Source organism: Strigops habroptila, chromosome 5 (assembly GCF_004027225.2).
Source record: "Strigops habroptila isolate Jane chromosome 5, bStrHab1.2.pri, whole genome shotgun sequence".
In the NCBI taxonomy this organism is placed as follows: Eukaryota; Metazoa; Chordata; class Aves; order Psittaciformes; family Psittacidae; genus Strigops; species Strigops habroptila.
Genome location: NC_044281.2, coordinates 25,756,066 through 25,774,281, shown reverse-complemented (window position 1 = coordinate 25,774,281; position 18,216 = coordinate 25,756,066). Strand labels below are relative to the sequence as shown.

General features: G+C 49.5%; 2 protein-coding genes and 1 long non-coding RNA gene across 3 annotated transcripts in view; 2 read left to right on the top strand and 1 right to left on the bottom strand.

Moving 5' to 3' along the window:
- LRMDA (leucine rich melanocyte differentiation associated) overlaps positions 1–3,110 on the bottom strand; it is a 709,877-nt gene extending 706,767 nt beyond the window's left edge. Inside the window, exons 1-2 of the mRNA XM_030485900.2 lie at positions 3,064–3,110; positions 793–874 (exon numbers count right to left, since the gene is read on the bottom strand). The gene's annotated coding sequence lies outside the window, so the exon portion shown is untranslated. The remainder of the gene's footprint in view (positions 1–792; positions 875–3,063) is intronic.
- A 135-nt stretch (positions 3,111–3,245) lies between these two features.
- On the top strand, positions 3,246–5,069 carry LOC115607960. Its single transcript, XR_003991405.1, has 2 exons — positions 3,246–3,388; positions 4,938–5,069. It is a non-coding gene; the product is annotated as an uncharacterized LOC115607960 (long non-coding RNA).
- Positions 5,070–10,568: 5,499 nt separating this feature from the next.
- On the top strand, positions 10,569–15,255 carry ZNF503 (zinc finger protein 503). The gene is made up of 2 exons (XM_030485897.1): positions 10,569–11,297; positions 12,378–15,255. Exons 1-2 carry the CDS (start codon positions 10,995–10,997, stop codon positions 13,896–13,898), a joined length of 1,824 nt encoding a protein of 607 aa, XP_030341757.1. The 5' UTR covers positions 10,569–10,994; the 3' UTR covers positions 13,899–15,255.
- The last annotated feature ends 2,961 nt before the right edge of the window (positions 15,256–18,216 follow it).

Sequence of the window (18,216 nt, the reverse complement as noted above, 5' to 3'; positions counted from 1 at the left end):
ATTAATAACATCTAAACAAGACTACCAAAGCTATATAATAATACCATTTGTACCTTTGCCATACTAGCGTGGAGGGTATTCATGATTTCAAGGTCACAGATAAAACCACCATATTGTATAAATCTGAAGAAAACAAGAACACTAACTTCAAATATAGAAACATCTAGCAACTACTAATTCAAAGGAGCAAATACATGCCATTAGTACACACATATATTGTATTACATCATTTCATGAATTTGAAAATCAGTGGAGGACTGAGAAACCTTGAAGCATGTTTGTTTCTGGTGACTGAGTAATGCAGAACATAGAACTTGCAACAGCACTGGCATATTTAATCCTGACAAGAGATCATGGCACCCTAAACAGGAAAGAGATGATCCTCTAGATTTGACTGTGCTATTATATAGAAAGATACACTGCATAATGTTGGAGCTTTTCTATAGGGAATGTGAGGTTAAGTTCTTGTATTTTTATGCCATGGCAATGCATTAAAGCATTTACTCTGTTATCCTCATTAAAACTTCCTGTAACTGATAACTAAATACCAGGACCCCTTTCACAGATACAGAGCCACACAATAAAGTTGCACACTGCTAAGGGTAAACCTGGAAATGCAACTTAAGAGTTGCTAACGCTGTCTACTCTCTGTTCTTCTGTGGCCACAATTTAATAAGTTTACTTTAATAGACTATTTATTTACTGTAAGGACTTGTATCCTTAGCCAAGCACCTGTTGCCTTTAATCTCTACTCCTGACACTAAAGGTAGTATGTTTATCAGTTGGGAGTACCTGAATGAAGCTGGTCAGGAAAAAACCTCTTTGCACTCAGATGCTTCTGCATACTTCATCATCCATTGGGGATATGAACTTTCTGTGAATGAAGAAAGAAATACATCTTTTATGGGAAAGAAATTACATAAAGGGTAACTCTCTGCTCAGTTAATGAAAAATAAAAATTACAATTAGATGCAGCAGGACTTGTGCTTGTTTCTCATTCTTAGTCTGTTTCAAATCCTGTAACATTTTTAGGAAGGGCAGCCTTCAAAAGAGGGCTGAGTTTAGTTCCTTTAAAAATGTATCTTTATTGAAACAGATATTTCTCATAGGGAAACTTTTACAATGCAAACTTTTCATTTTTTGTTGATTTCCATACAACTCATATTCCAAAAATTTGCTGGAGAAAACAGAAAATAAACAAAAACCACACAAGAAAGTACGTCGAATTTTGAAGAACATGTTTTCATTGTTCAGCCCTTCTTCAGGTATTGAGAGTAGTCACCAAGAAGAAATGCTGCTACAGGCACTTGTTTGACTAATGATTTCTGACTTTTTTTTTTTCTTAACACAGGGAAATTTGTAAGCAGAGTTTGTATCATCAGTTCATAAGTAACCCTCTTCCTTTTGACAGCTTGAAGGATTTTAAACTTACCATATGCTTCCTCCCCTCCCTTCCCCCCCCCCCCTCCCCCCCGCAACATACTGGTGGCTCACACATTTTGTCTCACTTGACCACAGGGTGGAAGTGGCTATGTATATACTTTTAAGCTAAACTTACATTTCCTAATATTTGGCATGTTCTCTTCCCCTCTTTTTCTTTCTTTACCTCCAGGTAAGCCACATAGCACAACAGTGAGCAAAGAGGTGAGATTCCAGTTGAAATGATGTAATGCTGAAAATTAAATTTACACACAAGTGTTCAGAGTCTGGGTCACAGCTAGGTCACTCCTCTGAGTGGGAGGCAATCCAGCAAGGAGCACTGGATAATGATTTCTCTATGCTGAGGCCCCTTTCATGAAACATAACAAAGCTCTACCTTGATATCTGAATCTAAACTGATTCAATGTGTATAATTATTGGGATTTGTTCTGTGGTAATAAGGGGTGATATTATTTTGTTACATGCTGTACTATGTCTCCTGTTCCTTTCAACCTACTATCACCCAGAAATAACCTTTCCAGTATCTGAACCCTTACCCAGAGATAGTGGTTTCGATAACAGCTGGCTGAGGCTTTTTACAGAATACAGCATATTTTTTAGAATTGGGAAAGATTTTTTTTTTCTTGTTTCTTGAACAAAGAAAGGAGTTTGTCGTGGTTATTTCTGCACAGTGACTCTGGCTCCAGCTACTCTTTCTTAGCTGTGTTTATCCACTGTGCTCATTTGCATCCAGGTATAGCTATCACACACCCCTTCATAACCTTGAGATGAGCCTTCTTCAATGGCTTCCAAATGGGTTCCATGTTGAGATAATAGGAAGTGCCTGCAGAGCATCTCTAACCCACATACAAGGCCTTGACAGGAGGCACAGGCTCATCTAAGTGATTCAGGCTGGTGGGATAGGCTTTGCAAAAACACCTGTGAGTCTTAAAAACACAATCACATCAAAAGGTAAAACAACCTCTACCACTTCCTTCCACTGTGCCAGTCCTCAGTCTCTTGAATATTGCACTGCCAGTGATTTTGCATTCTACCTGCAAGGTTTCTCGCTGCCCCATAACAATCCTGCAGTCAGCCACAGGCTGACGACCACAGCACCAGGAGAGTGGCTGTCAGGGCCATTTTGCATGAAGCACCTGCAGCTCTTACCCAGCTAAGCCCTAATGTGTTGATTTACAGAGTCCTCTTGGCTGACATGGGAAAATGAGTCTGGTCATGGTTGATTTAACATTTTATGGGCAAAGAGTCAGCCTGCTATAGTAAGTCTGGACTAGTGCAAACATTTTACACATTTACACACAAGTCCACGGGAAAAGAAAAAAGACACTAAGTGGTTTTGATGCTCCTATCGTTTGAGCTCTGTTGAAAACAACTTAAGTTTCAATCAAACACAAAGGTGTGCATTACGGGCCAGACCCTGAGGCTGAGCTCGCGGCTCCCACTCCGCGGGCACACCCACCAAGGCAGGAGAAGCCCAGTCAAAGCACGGGGCAGGCTGCGGCAGAGCCCGAGGCTCACCGCACGCCGCCAAGAGGTACGGGACTACACCGGCGAGTCCCTCCCGCCAGGTGCCAGCCCCACCGCGAGCACCGACCCACTCCAGCGCTTTCCCGCGGTACTTACTACGGGCCGGGCACGTCTCCCCTTCCCACCCGGCTATCGCGGCTCCCCCCACCCCGCGGCAGGGGCGGGCGCAGCCGGCGGGCGGAGCAGAGACGGGCGGCTCTGCCCGCCCCGGCGGAAGTGTCGGCGGCCGTGAGGCTGCCCGTGGGCTCTGGGCGGCGGCACCGCGCTGTGTCCTTTTGCAGGCATTGCTGCTTGGGCCTCCCCGCCGAGAGGGTGGGGTGGTTTTCCCCGTAATTAACTAAAACCAGCCGCGGAACGGCCGCCTAGTCCGCGCTGCCGCTGGTCGGTGTGTCTGAACCGAGCCCGCCGCCTAAGTCGGCAGGTAACGTCGCGCCATGCCCGGCAGGGAGGGCAGCTCCGCCGCTGGGACGGTGACCGCCGCCGCCTGCCCCGTGCTGCCGGTGGGCGCTGGGCAGCGGGCGGGCGGGCGGCGTGGGAGGCGCGGTGCCGGCGGGGAGAGGCGGTGGGTTTCTCTGCCCACGGCAGCTTCCCGGGAGCAGCTCGGGGCAAACGCCGCGAGAGACGGGCTCGTCTCCGGCCGCCGCGAAGGGGCGAGAGGGGCCGGTATCCGCGGCAGCGCCGCGCCGGGAAAGCGCGGATCCGGCTGGCGCCTCCCTGGCCCGGCCCGGTCCCGGGGCGGCCGGCCCTCTCCTCAGCAGCCCCTCTGCCACTCGGCGACCGGCGCTCCCGAGACGAGCGCTGCTGGACGGAAAATAAATTCTAGGGGGAAAAAAAAAAAATAACGCCTGTCAAATTTACCTCCGGGTAGTTCGTCGCTCGAAAGAGAGGGGTGAAAAGCGCGTGTGCCTGCGAGGGGGTGCCAGGAGAAAGATGAGTGTTTCTTTCATTAACCTAATGGTAATTGCCAAAAGACTCCCTTTCGTCAGCTTCACCTAATCAAAACCGAATATCTGTATGTGGCACTGACAAAATCAGTAAAACTTCACCTTCGACTTTATTGATCTGAAAAGACAGGCAGAGTTTTCTATGGTGTTCAATTTAGGGAATTAAAAAAATCACTCCACTAACAGCATTTGGTACATTTCTAACCCATATGTCACCTCAGTGCTTTAAATAATTATATTTGCATGCAGGGAGTGATTCATAAATATGTCAGGATTGTGAAATATAAGCAGGCATTTCAAACTTTCTATTTAAAAAACATGAATTATGGCCACGAAAAATGTGTTCCCATTTAAGGGTGATACGAAGTATTTGGTGTCTAGTACGGAGGCCCATCCATCATATAGACAATAAAGAGAGTTTTTGCCTGACGTTGGAAATTTATGGTTGCCCTTCTCTGCCCTAATAACTCAAGCATTGTGTCAGCCTGTGACAGCCTTTGCAGAAAAACAGCAACCCTGTTATCAATCAAAAAGCCCTTTTACATTTTTAGCAAAACTCTGATCATCCAGACACCCTTTTAATGTATATATTACATCATTATAGATCATTCTGCACTTTTACTGCAACTCAACAAAATGATCCATCACTTCAGGACAGTCCTCATGAACGCTGATGTAAATTATTTGCACGTCGCTAGTACAGTACAAAATGAAAAATGTACTTTAGGTGGAATTAATTTTAGGGTGTAAAAAGCTAAAGATGAAAGCAGTGGGGATTAGAGGAGACCTAAATGCATCATTAGGGATGACTGAAAACAAGCTAATAGTTATTAAGATTATTCTAACCTTTTCGGATCGCGGACCTAGACTCTTTCAAGAAGATAGCTAAGATGTATTACATGCTTCTCCTTGCCCCTGCCCCCTGCCCAAACGTAGCCGTCTTGTAATTGCGTCAAGAATTATTGTTCATTTGTCATTCGGGTGTTTAGATAAGGTTAATTATTTGGGTTCCAATGCCTTTTCCAGCCATATCCTTGAAACTTATCCTCGCATCTCAAAAGACGCTATTCCTCACGCTGTTGAAGACGCATCTGCTTGATCCGCACAGTTTCCATAACAAAGTTGTCAATAAACACTCGACATTTGGAATCCAAGTGACGAAGCTAAAGATCGCCTCCATTTGTGTGCCACGGTTAATTTCTGAGGGATTACTGTAACCAAATATGTGCTTAGTTGGTATAATACTCCCTCGTAGCCTCCAGCCTTTCGCAGAAGATAAACACAGAGATGCCTTTATGATTGCTGAGATTCAGTGATCAGACCAAGGTGTTACAGATGCTGAAAGACTCTTTTTTTCCACTCTTAAAGCCTAGGCAGCAAATGCCATTTCGAGTACATACATATGAATTGGGAAACGTGTTCACTCGCATTGGGCTCGATCATTTTAATCGTAGTACGGTTAATAACATGAAATGGCACTAAAAATCTCCATGCACTTAAGAGGAAATATACTCAGCCTTTCCAGTGCCACCACACCCGTTTGACTTGCTCTCTCCCTCGCCCTCTAGAAAGTTACCTTAAGGCTTATTTAAAATAAAAGCTGTTTGCATAAGAAACACCTCAAACATAAAAGAGGATAGATTTGGAAAATAGCTGTTGGTAAGAGGGTTTCAACACGAGAGTAAAAATTTTCGCACTCTTACAGGAAACAGTGTCAATAGGGGAGTCTATCAAAGGGCTTAGAGAGGTTTGGGGTTTTTTATTAGGTGCATTAATCTGTTCCTTATCTCAGCGTAACAAAAGGAACAAAATCAGACAAACTTATTCGAAAACATTTTAGAAGAAGGTATATTTCCGAAAGCAGTAAGCAAACAAACAAACAAACAGAAAAGTGATTTTCTGCTCGTTTAGTAAAAAGACCACTGATAACTAAAATTCACATTCAGTTAAACGTGGCTGTTATTTAGAAGATGGCTCTCAAATTATCGATGCTTATGAAACCATTACCTATATCTCATGCAGAGTAAAATATATATTGCTTATATATATTAGGAAAGTAATTACAATCATAAGGGTAAATATTTTAAAGTACTATGCAAACAGGGGAGAGGTTTGCAAATCTTTCTTTCTGTTGGCAAGCATTCAAAGTATTTGCTTTAATGACATTCTGGAAGAAGTACCCTACCCCTCCGCCGGATACCTGGGCAGATACATCAGCTACTCTCTGAGCACATGCAGTCTCGTCTTACGGAAAAAGAAAAGGAAAAAAAAAAATACTGCTTCTGCCCAAATGTATGAATTGGTGGTACGGTATTTCTGATAACCCATCGCATTTCTTATCCGAAGTACTATCATTCTTGGGAGAAAGGGGGCGGGGGGGGGGGGGGAGAGAAATAAAAGGGATGCACCGTTTACAAAAACCTATTGCAATGCATATCTTCATAAAAGCCTTGAGGTGGATAGTGAAACGCAAGCACTACCAGAGCAAATAAATTTGACGCGCAGGACGGACAGACAGGTAGCTGAATTGCGTTATGCGTGGAAATATAGCCCAGACACAACTCAGCAATTACGTTTCTGTTAATTAAAAGCTTAACCTTGTTCTAAACGGTAGACGAGAGAGGGGGTGGAAAGAACAAGAAAAAAAATCTAAAGGGCCTGTAGGGTTGTTGCCGTTCAGTTTAAAAGACTAAACGCCCTTTTCCAACATGATCTACAAAACCTGACACGTAAATGGCAGGAGAGTGGGCTCGCAGAGCGGGCACGCTGGTGCCGATGTTCCTGCAGTTCCCTCTCCCGAGAGAAAAACAGTCAGTCCGGGTTTTTTGGTTGATCCTGACCAGGGTTTACAGCTCGCCAGCCTGACCTGTCAAGCGGATTATTTTAGAGGGAGATTAATAGGGGAGGCGGGCTGCAATAATAATCGTTTTGTTTGATGTGACAACTTTGATAGGCGTTGATTTACTTACAAACTGATAGGCTTTTAATTGAGCGCCTCCATCCAGCTTGAGATGAAAGGAAAACCGCATTGAAAAGCTGCCCGAGTGCCCTCGAGCCTCAATACTGATTAGCCATCTCGACAGTGAATAGTTCAAGGCATTTTCAAACTTTTTTTCCTCTCTCGCTCTCCTCTCCTCCTCAAATATCTGCCAGCCCACTCCTTTTTAAGAGAAAATAAATCATTTCCATTGTGTGCAAATAAAATCTACTTGACATGCTTGCCAATAGCTGGTAGGTAAAGGAAAGTGTGGACTGGCACTTGTTAATTAATTCCTCCTTTGCTCTCCCTCTTTTTAAGTTACAATTTTCCTTTTTAAGAGGAAGAAGACGGGTTCCAACCCTTCGCTTTTCCTGTGTTGGTGGTTTGCTGCCTTTTTTTTTTTTTTTTCTTTTTTTTTTTCTTTTTTTTTTTTTTTTTAGGGAGAATAAAAACAACAGCCACCAAAACTTCAACAAGATTACACAAGTAAATGCCAAACAGCAAACCGCCTGCACGGACTCGGCAAGCAAAGGTCCCTCGCGACCGGGACGGAATCCCTCTTCTTCGGCTCAAGAGAGGAAAGGAGCCCCCAGCAGCCAAAACAAAAACTCCGCACCGCTTCCAAGCTACAGCCCCGCCGCCCGCCCGCCCCTACGCGTGTGTATCCCAACTCTGAAACCCTCGCTGGGAATCGGTTCCCGTGTGTGTTGAGCGCAGTGAATAAGCTCTCATAGCTCAGAAACGCTCTGGAGGGGGCAAAGGGAAGGGGATGTCTTGGGGCTGATTTTTTTACAAGCTTCTACATACAGTACTGAGTGTGATTTAAATCTCATTTCAAAGGCTGAGTGGAAAAAAAACAGGGGGGGGAACAGAAAAAGCTGTCCTCTGAAGTTACTAATTAAATTACCCTCTCTGATGCTTCTACTTCAGCCAGAAAGATCGAGGTTCGTGCTGTTCCCCCTTTTCTTCCCTCCGCTCTTCCCATCGGTGCGCTGCCTGTTTTACACAGGTACAGGCTATCGCCTTTGCTTCCCTGGCTCACAAGTAAAACAACCCTTTCCAGAAATCACCCTCACCTCTACAAGAAAAGAGAGAGGGAAGGGAAAATGGGGAGGGGGGAGCCTTCCCAAAGCTGACTCTACCTTAAGACAATTAATCTTTAGTCTTTCACCCTGGGAGGCAGGATAAATACAACGAGAAAACAGATAGGAGTCTCCCCGGTCCTGTAAGGAAAACAGCTGTTCCAAGCACTTTAATGCAAATGAACACAAATGAAGGTTTCAGCTTTCCCCCCCCCCCCCCTTTTTTTTTTCCTTTCCCTTCCAGAGTTTTACTGCACTCCATTTATCAATTGGACTTGACAACAAAAGAAAGAACTGGGGGAAAACCTGGGGCAGATTCAAGTCACTTCCACTCTATATAAAGGAAGTGTGTGTGTGGGGGGGAGTTCCTTAAGGGCAAGTTGTGGATCCTGTCAGTCCTATTGCGATATCGGTTTTTATGCGAAATTTCTTTCACCACCACCACCCCCCTTTTAATTTTCACGGTCTTGTAAGATGACCGCGGAGACTGCAAAATGAAAGTACGTTTATGACTTTCCACTGAGAAGTTGTGGCAGTAAGCCTTATTCTTTCACAGAAAATGCAGAAATTAAAAAGTTTGTTAATATTAATTGTATCTTTCTGAAGCTAGAGGAGTTCCACATATTTACCCTGCTCTATACACTACGTTAAAAAAAGTAAAGTGGTTTTAATAAAAGACAGCAGATATACTCACTTGGCTGCAGGATTTAAAGGGTACCGCTTTACCGGGGGAGGGGGGGGAGGAACACACACCACATATCTAGGAAACCTGCCTTATGTCTACCTCTTACGAGGTCTCTCTTACGAAGAGCAGATCATTAAAGGCTGTCTGACACATCTGTTTAGGGACTGGGGGAGATCGGTATTTCAAGGGAAGAAAAAGGACTTGGTTCAGCAGATATAAATGCGAGAAAGTGAAAGTCCTTCCTCTCGCCCACCCCTTCCAGGATCAGCGCCTGTTCTGGTCGGAGTCCAGGTCAGGAATTGGACGCGACCCCTAAAGCACTTGCCTTGTTCTTCACTTGTCAAACGTGTTTTATCTCTAAGTGACCTTTTTGTTAATGTTGTAGATTGTGTGGGCCACCATGTCAGATCCGGAAACAAAAGTAAAAGATTGATTAACACATTTTGCCTGTGAAAAAATGTTATGGGATGAGGAGGTGGGGGGATAGTGGGATTCAAAGTACAAAGAGAAAAGAAAAAGGCAATCCGGGGAGCGACAGAAGAGCTGCGGACTCCGCTCGGGGCGTCTGCCGGCACGGTAAAAACCGGGGCTGGGGGCAGAAGACTCAGTACGCTTCGGGAGCGTACAAACACAAAGCAGGATGCGTATAACGCCCAGGTGGATCCCGTATGCACACCCACGAGGTTCTCAAGACAGCCTAGCCGAAAGCAAACACTTAAATGGCGAACCGATACGATACACTCGCTAAGGCGAGGGGCCGCCTCCCCAGGGCCCCCAGTGACGGCGACGGGACCAGCCCGGCGGGTGCAGGACGAAGGGCTCTTCTTCGAAGAGGACGAGGAGGGCAAGGGAAAGAGAGCCCGGCAGCCCTCCCCGGCCCCACACCGCGGACTCCGCGCAAAGTAGCGCGGTGCGGGGAGGGCTGCCGGGTGCTGGCACACAAATCGAGTTTACTCGAAGGATTTATTCCGTAAATTGAATGGCTTTTTCTCCCGAGGAGCCCGTCTCTCCCTCTGTTTTCTTTCCTTCCTCTCTCTCTCTCTCCTTCCCCCTTCAAGTCACACCAGGCTTGTAATCAGCAACAAAAGCTGACATAAATCAACGGCGGATTGACAGGGGCTGACAAATAACTGATTGATTGCGGTTGGGGAGCACTGACAATTGACGGCGGGGCGGAGAGACCCGAAAGGCGGCGGCGAGCGGTGCGTGACAGCCCCGCGTGTGACGACCGGCCTCCCCCAATCCCGCCGTGCTCCCCGCGCCGCCGCAAGCCGCGCCGCAGCGCCTCAGCTCCCGCCCGCCGCCGCCGGCGACGTGCAGGCCGCCGCTCTGCAGGTTCTCGTCTGAGCCTAGCCCCGCGTTGTCAGGCGGGAGGGGCGAGAAAAGCGCCCGCGCCCTTCTTCGGGGCTTGGAAGGGACGCGGCGCGGCGGGGGCCACTGAGCTGTCCCCACGGGCTTGCCCCAGGGAAGAGGGGGTGCGCGGGCTGGGCCCGTAAGCGCCGTGCGTGGCGGGCGGGCGGCAGCAGGCCGTGCTCGGGCCGCTGTGCGTGCGGCGGAGCTGCACTCGATAATGGGGGGCGGTGGGGCCCCGCGGCCGCCCCGGCCCCATGGGCGCCCGCTGCTGCCAGGCGATCCGCGCCGGCTGCAGAGGAAGAAAAACGTTCGCAGCGCGTGATGTGAAACACAGAATTAACGCCCAGCCCGTCCTAGGAGCGAAAACAAGGAAGGAGGGGAGGGGAGAAGGAAGGCGGACAAGAAAGAGAAGGGGGGGGGGGGGGGGGGAAAGGAGCTAGAGACCATTAAAAACAGAGAAAAAAAGCCCCAGAAAAGGGAACGTCACATCCCCTTGACCCTCCAATCACCTCGGGGTCCCATTTGATTGGAAGGCGGCAAAGGCTTTAATCTCAGACTAATTCAGATGCTTTTGAAGTGAGTTTCTCTGCCAGATCCCGGGCTGGATGGGCAGCGGCTCGCAGCACAGCTGAGCGGCGGAGGCGAGCGCTCCGTTCCGCACCGCGCCGCGCCGCGCCAGCCGGCGGAGCCGGGAGCGGCCGAGGGGGACCGCGGCACACGCTAGCAGCCCCCACCCCGCCCCCAGCACAGCCCAAGGATTACTCGGCTTTTTTTTCCTCTTATTTCTCTCCGGCCGGCTCCCCCTTTCCCTCCCCCTCCGCACCCACGCCCTCTCCGCCAGAGAGAGACACGGGACATTTTATGTTTGTTTTCCTGCTCGGGGGGCGTGCAGCTTTTTTCCCTCCTCGCCCACAGAAAGCGAGCGAACGTTTCCGAGTGCGAGCGGCGCCACTTGCCCCAGTTTTCATGCGAGGTTTTGGGTCATGATCACATCGCCCTCGCTTTCTGCTATAAGAAATAGTAAGCGCAGCAGCAGCCTCAGCGAGCCCGGAGGCAGCCCCCGCCGCAGCGCCGCCGACCTCGCCGGGCCGAACGGGCACGCTGGGAATAACGGCAGCAGCGCCGCCGCCAAGCCCTGCTTCCACGCCGTCCCCCCCTCGGACCCGCTACGCCAAGCCAACCGCCTTCCCATCAAAGTCTTGAAAATGCTTACGGCGCGGACTGGACACATTTTACACCCCGAATACCTACAGCCTCTACCCTCCACGCCCGTCAGCCCCATCGAGGTAAGGACCTCGGAGCCGGCCCTGGTTCCTTCTCCCCTCCCCGCTTGGGCACTCGCCGTACATGGCGGCCCCGCCAGCCTCCCTCGGCACCGTCCTGCGCTTTGAAACGCTCCTGCACCGGGAAATGGGCTGCTTTGATCTAGAGTTAGTGGGAGGAACCGCTCCTGATCGTTGTTTCCATGTTTACTGGGATAATTTCTCGTTCCTGTGTAAATTAACTTTTTGGTTTTGCTCTTTTTAGCCTTTTTTTTTTTTTTTTTCTTTCCCCCCCCCCCCCCCGATTGGAGGGTGAGTGGAAAGAAACGACCCGCTCAGGGGTCACGATCCGGCTACGCAACCAGCACCTCTCCGAGTGCCGAACAACCTTGCTTTTGCAGGGAGCGGTTGGGGGGGTGGGGGGGGGCGCAGAGGGACAGGCTCACGCCTGGGTGCGGCAGGAGGATAACTATTTCAGCTCCCCCACCGTTCCCTTTCAAGTACCGACACGCGCTTGTACTTTGAGGGCCCTATTCGTCCCTTTTCTCTTTTCGAGGTTGTCGGTCCCCCTGTTCGTCGCTCGCTGTTTGCGAGACCGAAACTCGAAGGGAGCGGGTGGTGAGAAGGGTGTGTCCGTGGGGACGAGTGATTTCATTAAGGGCTCTGCGGAGCGAGGACACCCCTCTCCCCTGAAGCCGGCTAACTCGGGCTCTGTTTATAAATAGTGTCAGCAGTCAGGGCGCAGAAATGCTGCAGCCGCTGCAGTCCACGGGTGGTTTGTCCGCCCGCACGGCCGGAGCGGCGGGGAAGTGAACGGCGAGGAGCCGAGCTCCGCGCTGTCCGGGCCGCCGGTGGAGCAGCGGACACTGAAGGCGGCCGCGGTGGGCTTGCGGGGATACTAAAAGCCCCAGCCCTTTTTAAAGGCTTTGTGGAACATGGTGCACGCAGGGGAAGGGGCTGTCAGGGTGATGAATGCGCGCAAAATTGTTCATTGCTTCCAAGATGTTCTCGGCAAAACCGTACGGGACAAGTGTCCTAGGTACGCCCCGGGCTTTTTCTCGGTCCCCGATTAAACCTCTTTCTTTGTCCTTCTGATTTCCGCAGCTGGATGCGAAGAAGAGTCCCCTGGCCCTTCTGGCACAAACTTGCTCGCAGATAGGGAAGCCGGACCCGTCCCCTTCCTCCAAACTCTCCTCGGTCACCTCTAATGGCTCCGGAGGTGACAAGGACTCCAAGTCGGGCCCATTGAAGCTCAGCGACATCGGCGTGGAGGACAAGTCGAGCTTCAAGCCGTACTCGAAGCCGGGCGCGGAGAAGAAGGAGCCGGGGGCGGCGGGCTGCGCGGGCGCCCCCGCCGCGGGGGTCGCGGCCGGTGAGAAGTCGGGATTCCGGGTGCCGAGCGCCACCTGCCAGCCGTTCACCCCAAGGACAGGCAGCCCCAACTCCAGCGCCTCCGCCTGCTCGCCGGGGCTGCTGCCGGCCGAGGGCAAAGGCGGAGAGGACAAGAAGGACTCGGAGGGCTGTGGAAAGAGCGGCAACTCTGGCTCGGAGGGAGGCCCGGGCACCACCAGCATCAGCCACAGCCGGATTAGCGTGAGCTGTGCCGGGATTAACGTGGAGGTCAACCAGCACCAGGAGAGCACGCCGGGCTCCAAGCCCATCGCTTCGGACTCCGCCTCCTCCTGTAGCAGCACCACTGCCACCTCCTCCACCTCCGTCCTGGGCTCCGGTCTCGTGGCCCCCGTCTCCCCCTACAAGCCGGGCCAGACCGTCTTCCCCCTCCCCCCCGCGGGCATGAGTTATCCGGGGACGCTGGCTGGAGCCTACGCCGGCTACCCGCCCCAGTTCCTGCCGCACGGAGTGGCGCTGGACCCCACCAAATCCTCCAGCCTGGTGGGGGCCCAGCTGGCCGCCGCCAGCAGCCTGGGCTGCAGCAAGCCGGCGGGGTCGAGCCCGCTGGCGGGCGCGTCGCCGCCGTCGGTGATGACGGCGAGCCTGTGCCGAGACCCGTACTGCCTGAGCTACCACTGCGCCAGCCACCTGGCTGGAGCCGCCGGCGCCTCCTGCGCCCATGACCAGGCACTCAAGTCCGGATACCCCCTCGTCTACCCCACCCACCCTTTGCACAGCGTCCACTCCTCGCTGACTGGCGCCACGCCGCCCTCACTGGCCGGCCACCCTTTGTACCCCTACGGCTTCATGCTCCCCAACGACCCCCAGCCACACATCTGCAACTGGGTGTCAGCGAACGGACCCTGCGACAAGCGCTTCGCTACCTCGGAGGAGCTGCTTAGCCACTTGCGGACCCATACTGCCTTCCCGGGCACCGATAAACTCCTCTCCAGCTACCCCAGCTCCTCGTCGCTGGCCAGCGCGGCGGCCGCGGCCATGGCATGTCACATGCACATCCCCACAACGGGCGCCCCGGGCAGCCCGGGCACGCTGGCCCTGCGCAGCCCACACCATGCATTGGGACTCGGCAGCCGCTACCACCCGTACTCCAAGAGCCCCCTGCCCACCCCCGGGGCCCCCGTGCCCGTGCCCGCCGCCACCGGACCCTACTACTCCCCTTACGCACTCTATGGGCAGAGACTCACCACAGCCTCGGCCCTGGGGTACCAGTGAGCGCAGGCAGCAGGGCTTTGACACACAACACAGAGTCTAGAGGTGAGGGAAGGAAGCCCTGCAAAACTTTATAAAAGTTGGAAAGAAAAACAAAAAAACCCCACAAAAACAAAAAAACAAAAACAAAAAAAATCAGACTTTTTATAAAATAGTGTTCATTTGAGGACTGGATCCGTGAGCACTGTATTTATTTATGTTAGCTTCAAGCGGGACAACGAATCATAAAGTGCATTACTTAACTGAGCTCAATAGGTAAAAGTGGAACACCCATTGTAGAATATAAATAAAAAGATAGAGGTCTTCTCTTTAATGTTACTTTAAAATTGCTATGATTGTATTGTACGTTCTTATTTAATGTCTCACTGAAACAAAAAAATTTACATGCATGTTTGTTACTAAAAAACAACTCGCAATTTGTCAGTTATAATTTCAAATTGCAATTATTTTTAAGGTGTATACCCTTGAAAGAGAATTGGTATTTTTTTGTATGTATTCTGGAAGAAAAACAAAAACAGTTCTATTCCAAAAACCTCATTTGCCTTATTTTGTTCTTTAAAAGGAACACTTAACTATTTTTAATTTTTAAGTCCACCCTGTAAAAAGGGTTAAGGTTTACGTCATGTACTAAAATAGACAATGTATCGCTTTCAAGATTAAAATTCCGTATATTTGATGTATTAAAAGGTTTTACTTTTTTTTTTTTTTTTAAATACGCTTTGATTCTGTTCTAAAACCCAAGTAGGTCTTGGATGGAGGCAACTGCTAATTTCTCCTTAAGCTTTTATTCAACTTTAATTAAAATTTAAAATAAAAACCAAAGGTTTTTTTTTTTTTTTTTTTTTTTTTTTTTTTTTTTTTTTTTTTTTTTTTTTTTATTGTAACCCCAGGGCGCTCTTAAAAAAAAAAAAAAAAAAAAAAAAAAAAAAAAAAAAAACCCCCAAAAAACCAGGCAGGAGTATTTTTTTTCCCTTCGGTAGAATTCATAGGGACGAAATAGGAAAACTGAGAATCAGTTATGTGTCTTTCACTTTCCGAAGGAAGATTAACTTTTTTTTTTTTTAAATGTTTTTACTGTGAAAACCAGTTTTTTAAATCTGGGTTTCAATTAAAAGACTTTGTTCTTTCTTTAGAAAGAAACAGGGAAGGCAGGACTTACTTGTAAAAGAGTAAGGAGATTATCTGAAAGCTTTTTTTAGTGTAATGCATAACTATTCGTCTCTTTTTCCAAACGAGAAGTTCAGAAGCAATTAGGGAAGCGCTGTTTGATCTCATCCAGTTATTTTCAATTTCTTTCTTCAGTTCCTACCGCAGCACAAACGATCATCACATTAAAAACAAAACAAAATTAAAAACCGGACAGCTCTGAGAACTCATTTTCTTTTAAAAAGGAAGGGAAGGGGCAAAACAAGAAGTCCATCCATTATTTGTTCCGAGTTTGCTCTTTACTGAAGTGCGGTGCCAAACTCGACGTGATGCCGAGAAGGGCTGCCCCTGCCCGCGCCGCCGCGTCTCTACCTCCCCAGCCAAGGCTTCCCAGCGCCCGGGGCCGCCTCCCGACTCCGGTTCGTCGTCCTGCACGCAGGTAGGAGTGGGGGCTGCGACTGGAAAGCCAGAACTAACGGTTGCCGCCGAGATAGTCGGAAAAGCGGTACCCAAGCCCGTAAAGGCAATGCCAGCCAAAGGCTTTGCTCCCGCGGCGTGCCAGACGCTCGCAGAGCCGGCCCAGGCGGGGCGACTACCTGCTGTCCCCCGGCCGGCCCCTCTCCCCGCTGCGGGCTGCCCTTGTCCCGGCCCCAGCGCGACGCGCCGGCAGGGGGAAAAGTTGCAAGCGGCGACTTTGCTTGACAAATCGCTGGGTTTTCTCCCGCGTTCTGTATCTCCCACAATATAATTACTGTCCAAAGTTTCCCGTGGTGCTCAGATGCTAATTAGTCTAATACATTTACTCCCGATAATTAGTGGAAGTTAGCGTTTATGTGCAAAAGGAGACAAAAGCAGCAGGCTAATGAAGCTCCAGCGCTCGCCCGGCTGCCCCGGCACCCGGCGCAGCGCGCCTGCCGGGGCTGGGACAGGAGCTGGGGCCAGGATGCGCCCGTGGACGCCGGGTGCTGGGCCCCGCTGCGGCTCTTTCGGGACGCTGATCCGACAGCGGCACGGGAAGTGCTTTGTGCTTTAACCAAACGTATTTTTCCCCCCTTCAACGGGAAAGGGACCGTTGCGTATCTCCGCTTTAGGGAATGTAAATCGAGCTCTCGTTAGGAACTGATGAGATGGAGAAAGGGAGAGGAAGGCAGCACTGCTAACTGCACCACGTAAACTTAATAATAAAATAGAAAGTAGATACAAACGCGGCAAGTAAACGAAAGAGGGGCTTTGCTGGTCGGGCTAGGGGCGATAGTAGCAGAGGATTCATCCAGCAAGCGCGGGAAAGGCCGATTAAGCAAGCAGCCCCCGGCCGGCCTGCCCGCTTCACTGTTTCAACTACCCCTAATTCGAGGAAAATTACATTTCAGACTCCATCTGCGTGTGCGAGCAACTATTACAGATGTGTCGCGATTAAAAACCGCCGCCGCCGCACACGCGCCTTTTCTGCTCACGTATTTTACACTTTACACAGATCCCTAACAGCTGCCGCGCAGCCCTCGCTGATGTAACCCACCAGGTGTGGCAGGGACTACTTGAAAAAGAGCCGAGAGGGGTTTCTGTGCCCTGGCGCACTAATGGCAGTCTTGTGCATATCAGCTCTGAAAAGTTATGCACGTAAAGATTTCTGATCCGAGTGATGAAGTGAATGCTTAACGTTAACGTTACTATTTTGCTCGGATACAAGCCCCCGAGATTAATGAAAAATTAAAATAGGTTATTTTATATGTAGAGTGGGGGTAAGGAAGTCTTTCTTCCAGGCTTGTTAAGTATTTGACCTGGCAAATGTCACCTAGGATTTTGATATTAATCTAGGAAATTTGCTTTTTTGTCCTAATACAGATTGACTTATGGACACTAATGTTTTTAGGTAGAAGGGCCGCATTTGTTATTTCCCCCCCATCCCCTCCCCGTTCTTACTAACTGGATGAGTCGTGGAGTTGACAGCAGCCGCTGGTCCATGCCACCGAACTAAAATAATTTCACAGTGAAAAACCAGCTCGAGACGACAAGCAACAGAAGGGCAAAACCCATCAAAACCTGAAACTCTGATGAATCTGACCAGAGTCAGGCATACATTAGTTTAAATGAAACAGTCGTCTTTCTCACAAATCTTTTTTGAACATTAAAGATAAACGCATGTAATAGTTAAATCAACTCTTGTCAGATGCTAAGTGCAACTGAAAAACCAAAAAAAGAATGTGCTTCCATCTCCTATCAAAAGCTTACTCTGGATGCCACTTCGACAAAATACTTCTGATAAGCAACGCTTAGAAAAGAAAGGTTCTGTTTATCTTATCTACGGGGAAATGTAATTAAGCTAGTTTTATGAAACAATAAAACACCAGACTCCACAGACAGCAAAGGAGTTTCTGTAATATATCTGAGCCTATATGGGCATATGCATCTTGGTTTATGCGTACATATCCACTCCAAACACATACATATAAGTTTGCTTGCCTGATTTTAGAGTGCAAAACGCATGCTAGAGCTAAAATACAGGGATGCCGTTACGACGGGAAGATTTTCTTCAGCGATAAGAAGCTCCATTTTCTAAGAGCGGGAAGTCACCCGCTGCCCATCGTTGTCTCTGAAGCTACCCTCCGCACAGCCAGCAAGGTACACGCAGCGCAGTGGCGAGGCTGAGCCTCCGCTCCCATCATCGCAATGGACTGCTCACATCTACAGTCGAAATCACCCAGGCAAGTGGGTCCCTGGAAGGCCCAAGCTTCCCGAAACAAGCGCATATGTGCATTCCTATTCTGCAAAAACATGGACCAAACTTAATTCTTTCAGATTTAGAAAAGACGGAGAGCAATGCTGAAATGCTGCCTTGCTGTAATAGTGTTGGCTCGTGCTACAGGTTTTCAGTAGAGCGCGGTTTAGGGGGGGTTTGTTTGGGTTTGGGGGTATTTTTTGTGTGTGTGCACGCGCCTTTTTTTGGGAGGTGGTGGTGTGGGGGTTCCCTCCCCCCCTCCGAAAGGAACTAATCTAAAGTTGGAAAATCGCTAGAGTTACCAGCATCAAATCACCTTCCCATCCAGATTCTGAGAATATTTTTGGCCATTTCGAACGCCAGGTTGTGCCCCCCCTATTCTCCCTGCACCGCGAAGCACAGCCCGCACTGCTTCACGAACAGACCTGCGGCAGGCAAGTGATCGGCCCTGATCGGAGA

Excerpts from the sequence above, each read along its gene's own strand:
- ZNF503 (XM_030485897.1), top strand. The coding sequence starts at position 10,995 with ATGATCACATCGCCCTCGCTTTCTGCTATAAGAAATAGTAAGCGCAGC. Across the intron at positions 11,298-12,377 it reads CGCCCGTCAGCCCCATCGAG|CTGGATGCGAAGAAGAGTCC; the intron begins GTAAGGACCTCG and ends TGATTTCCGCAG.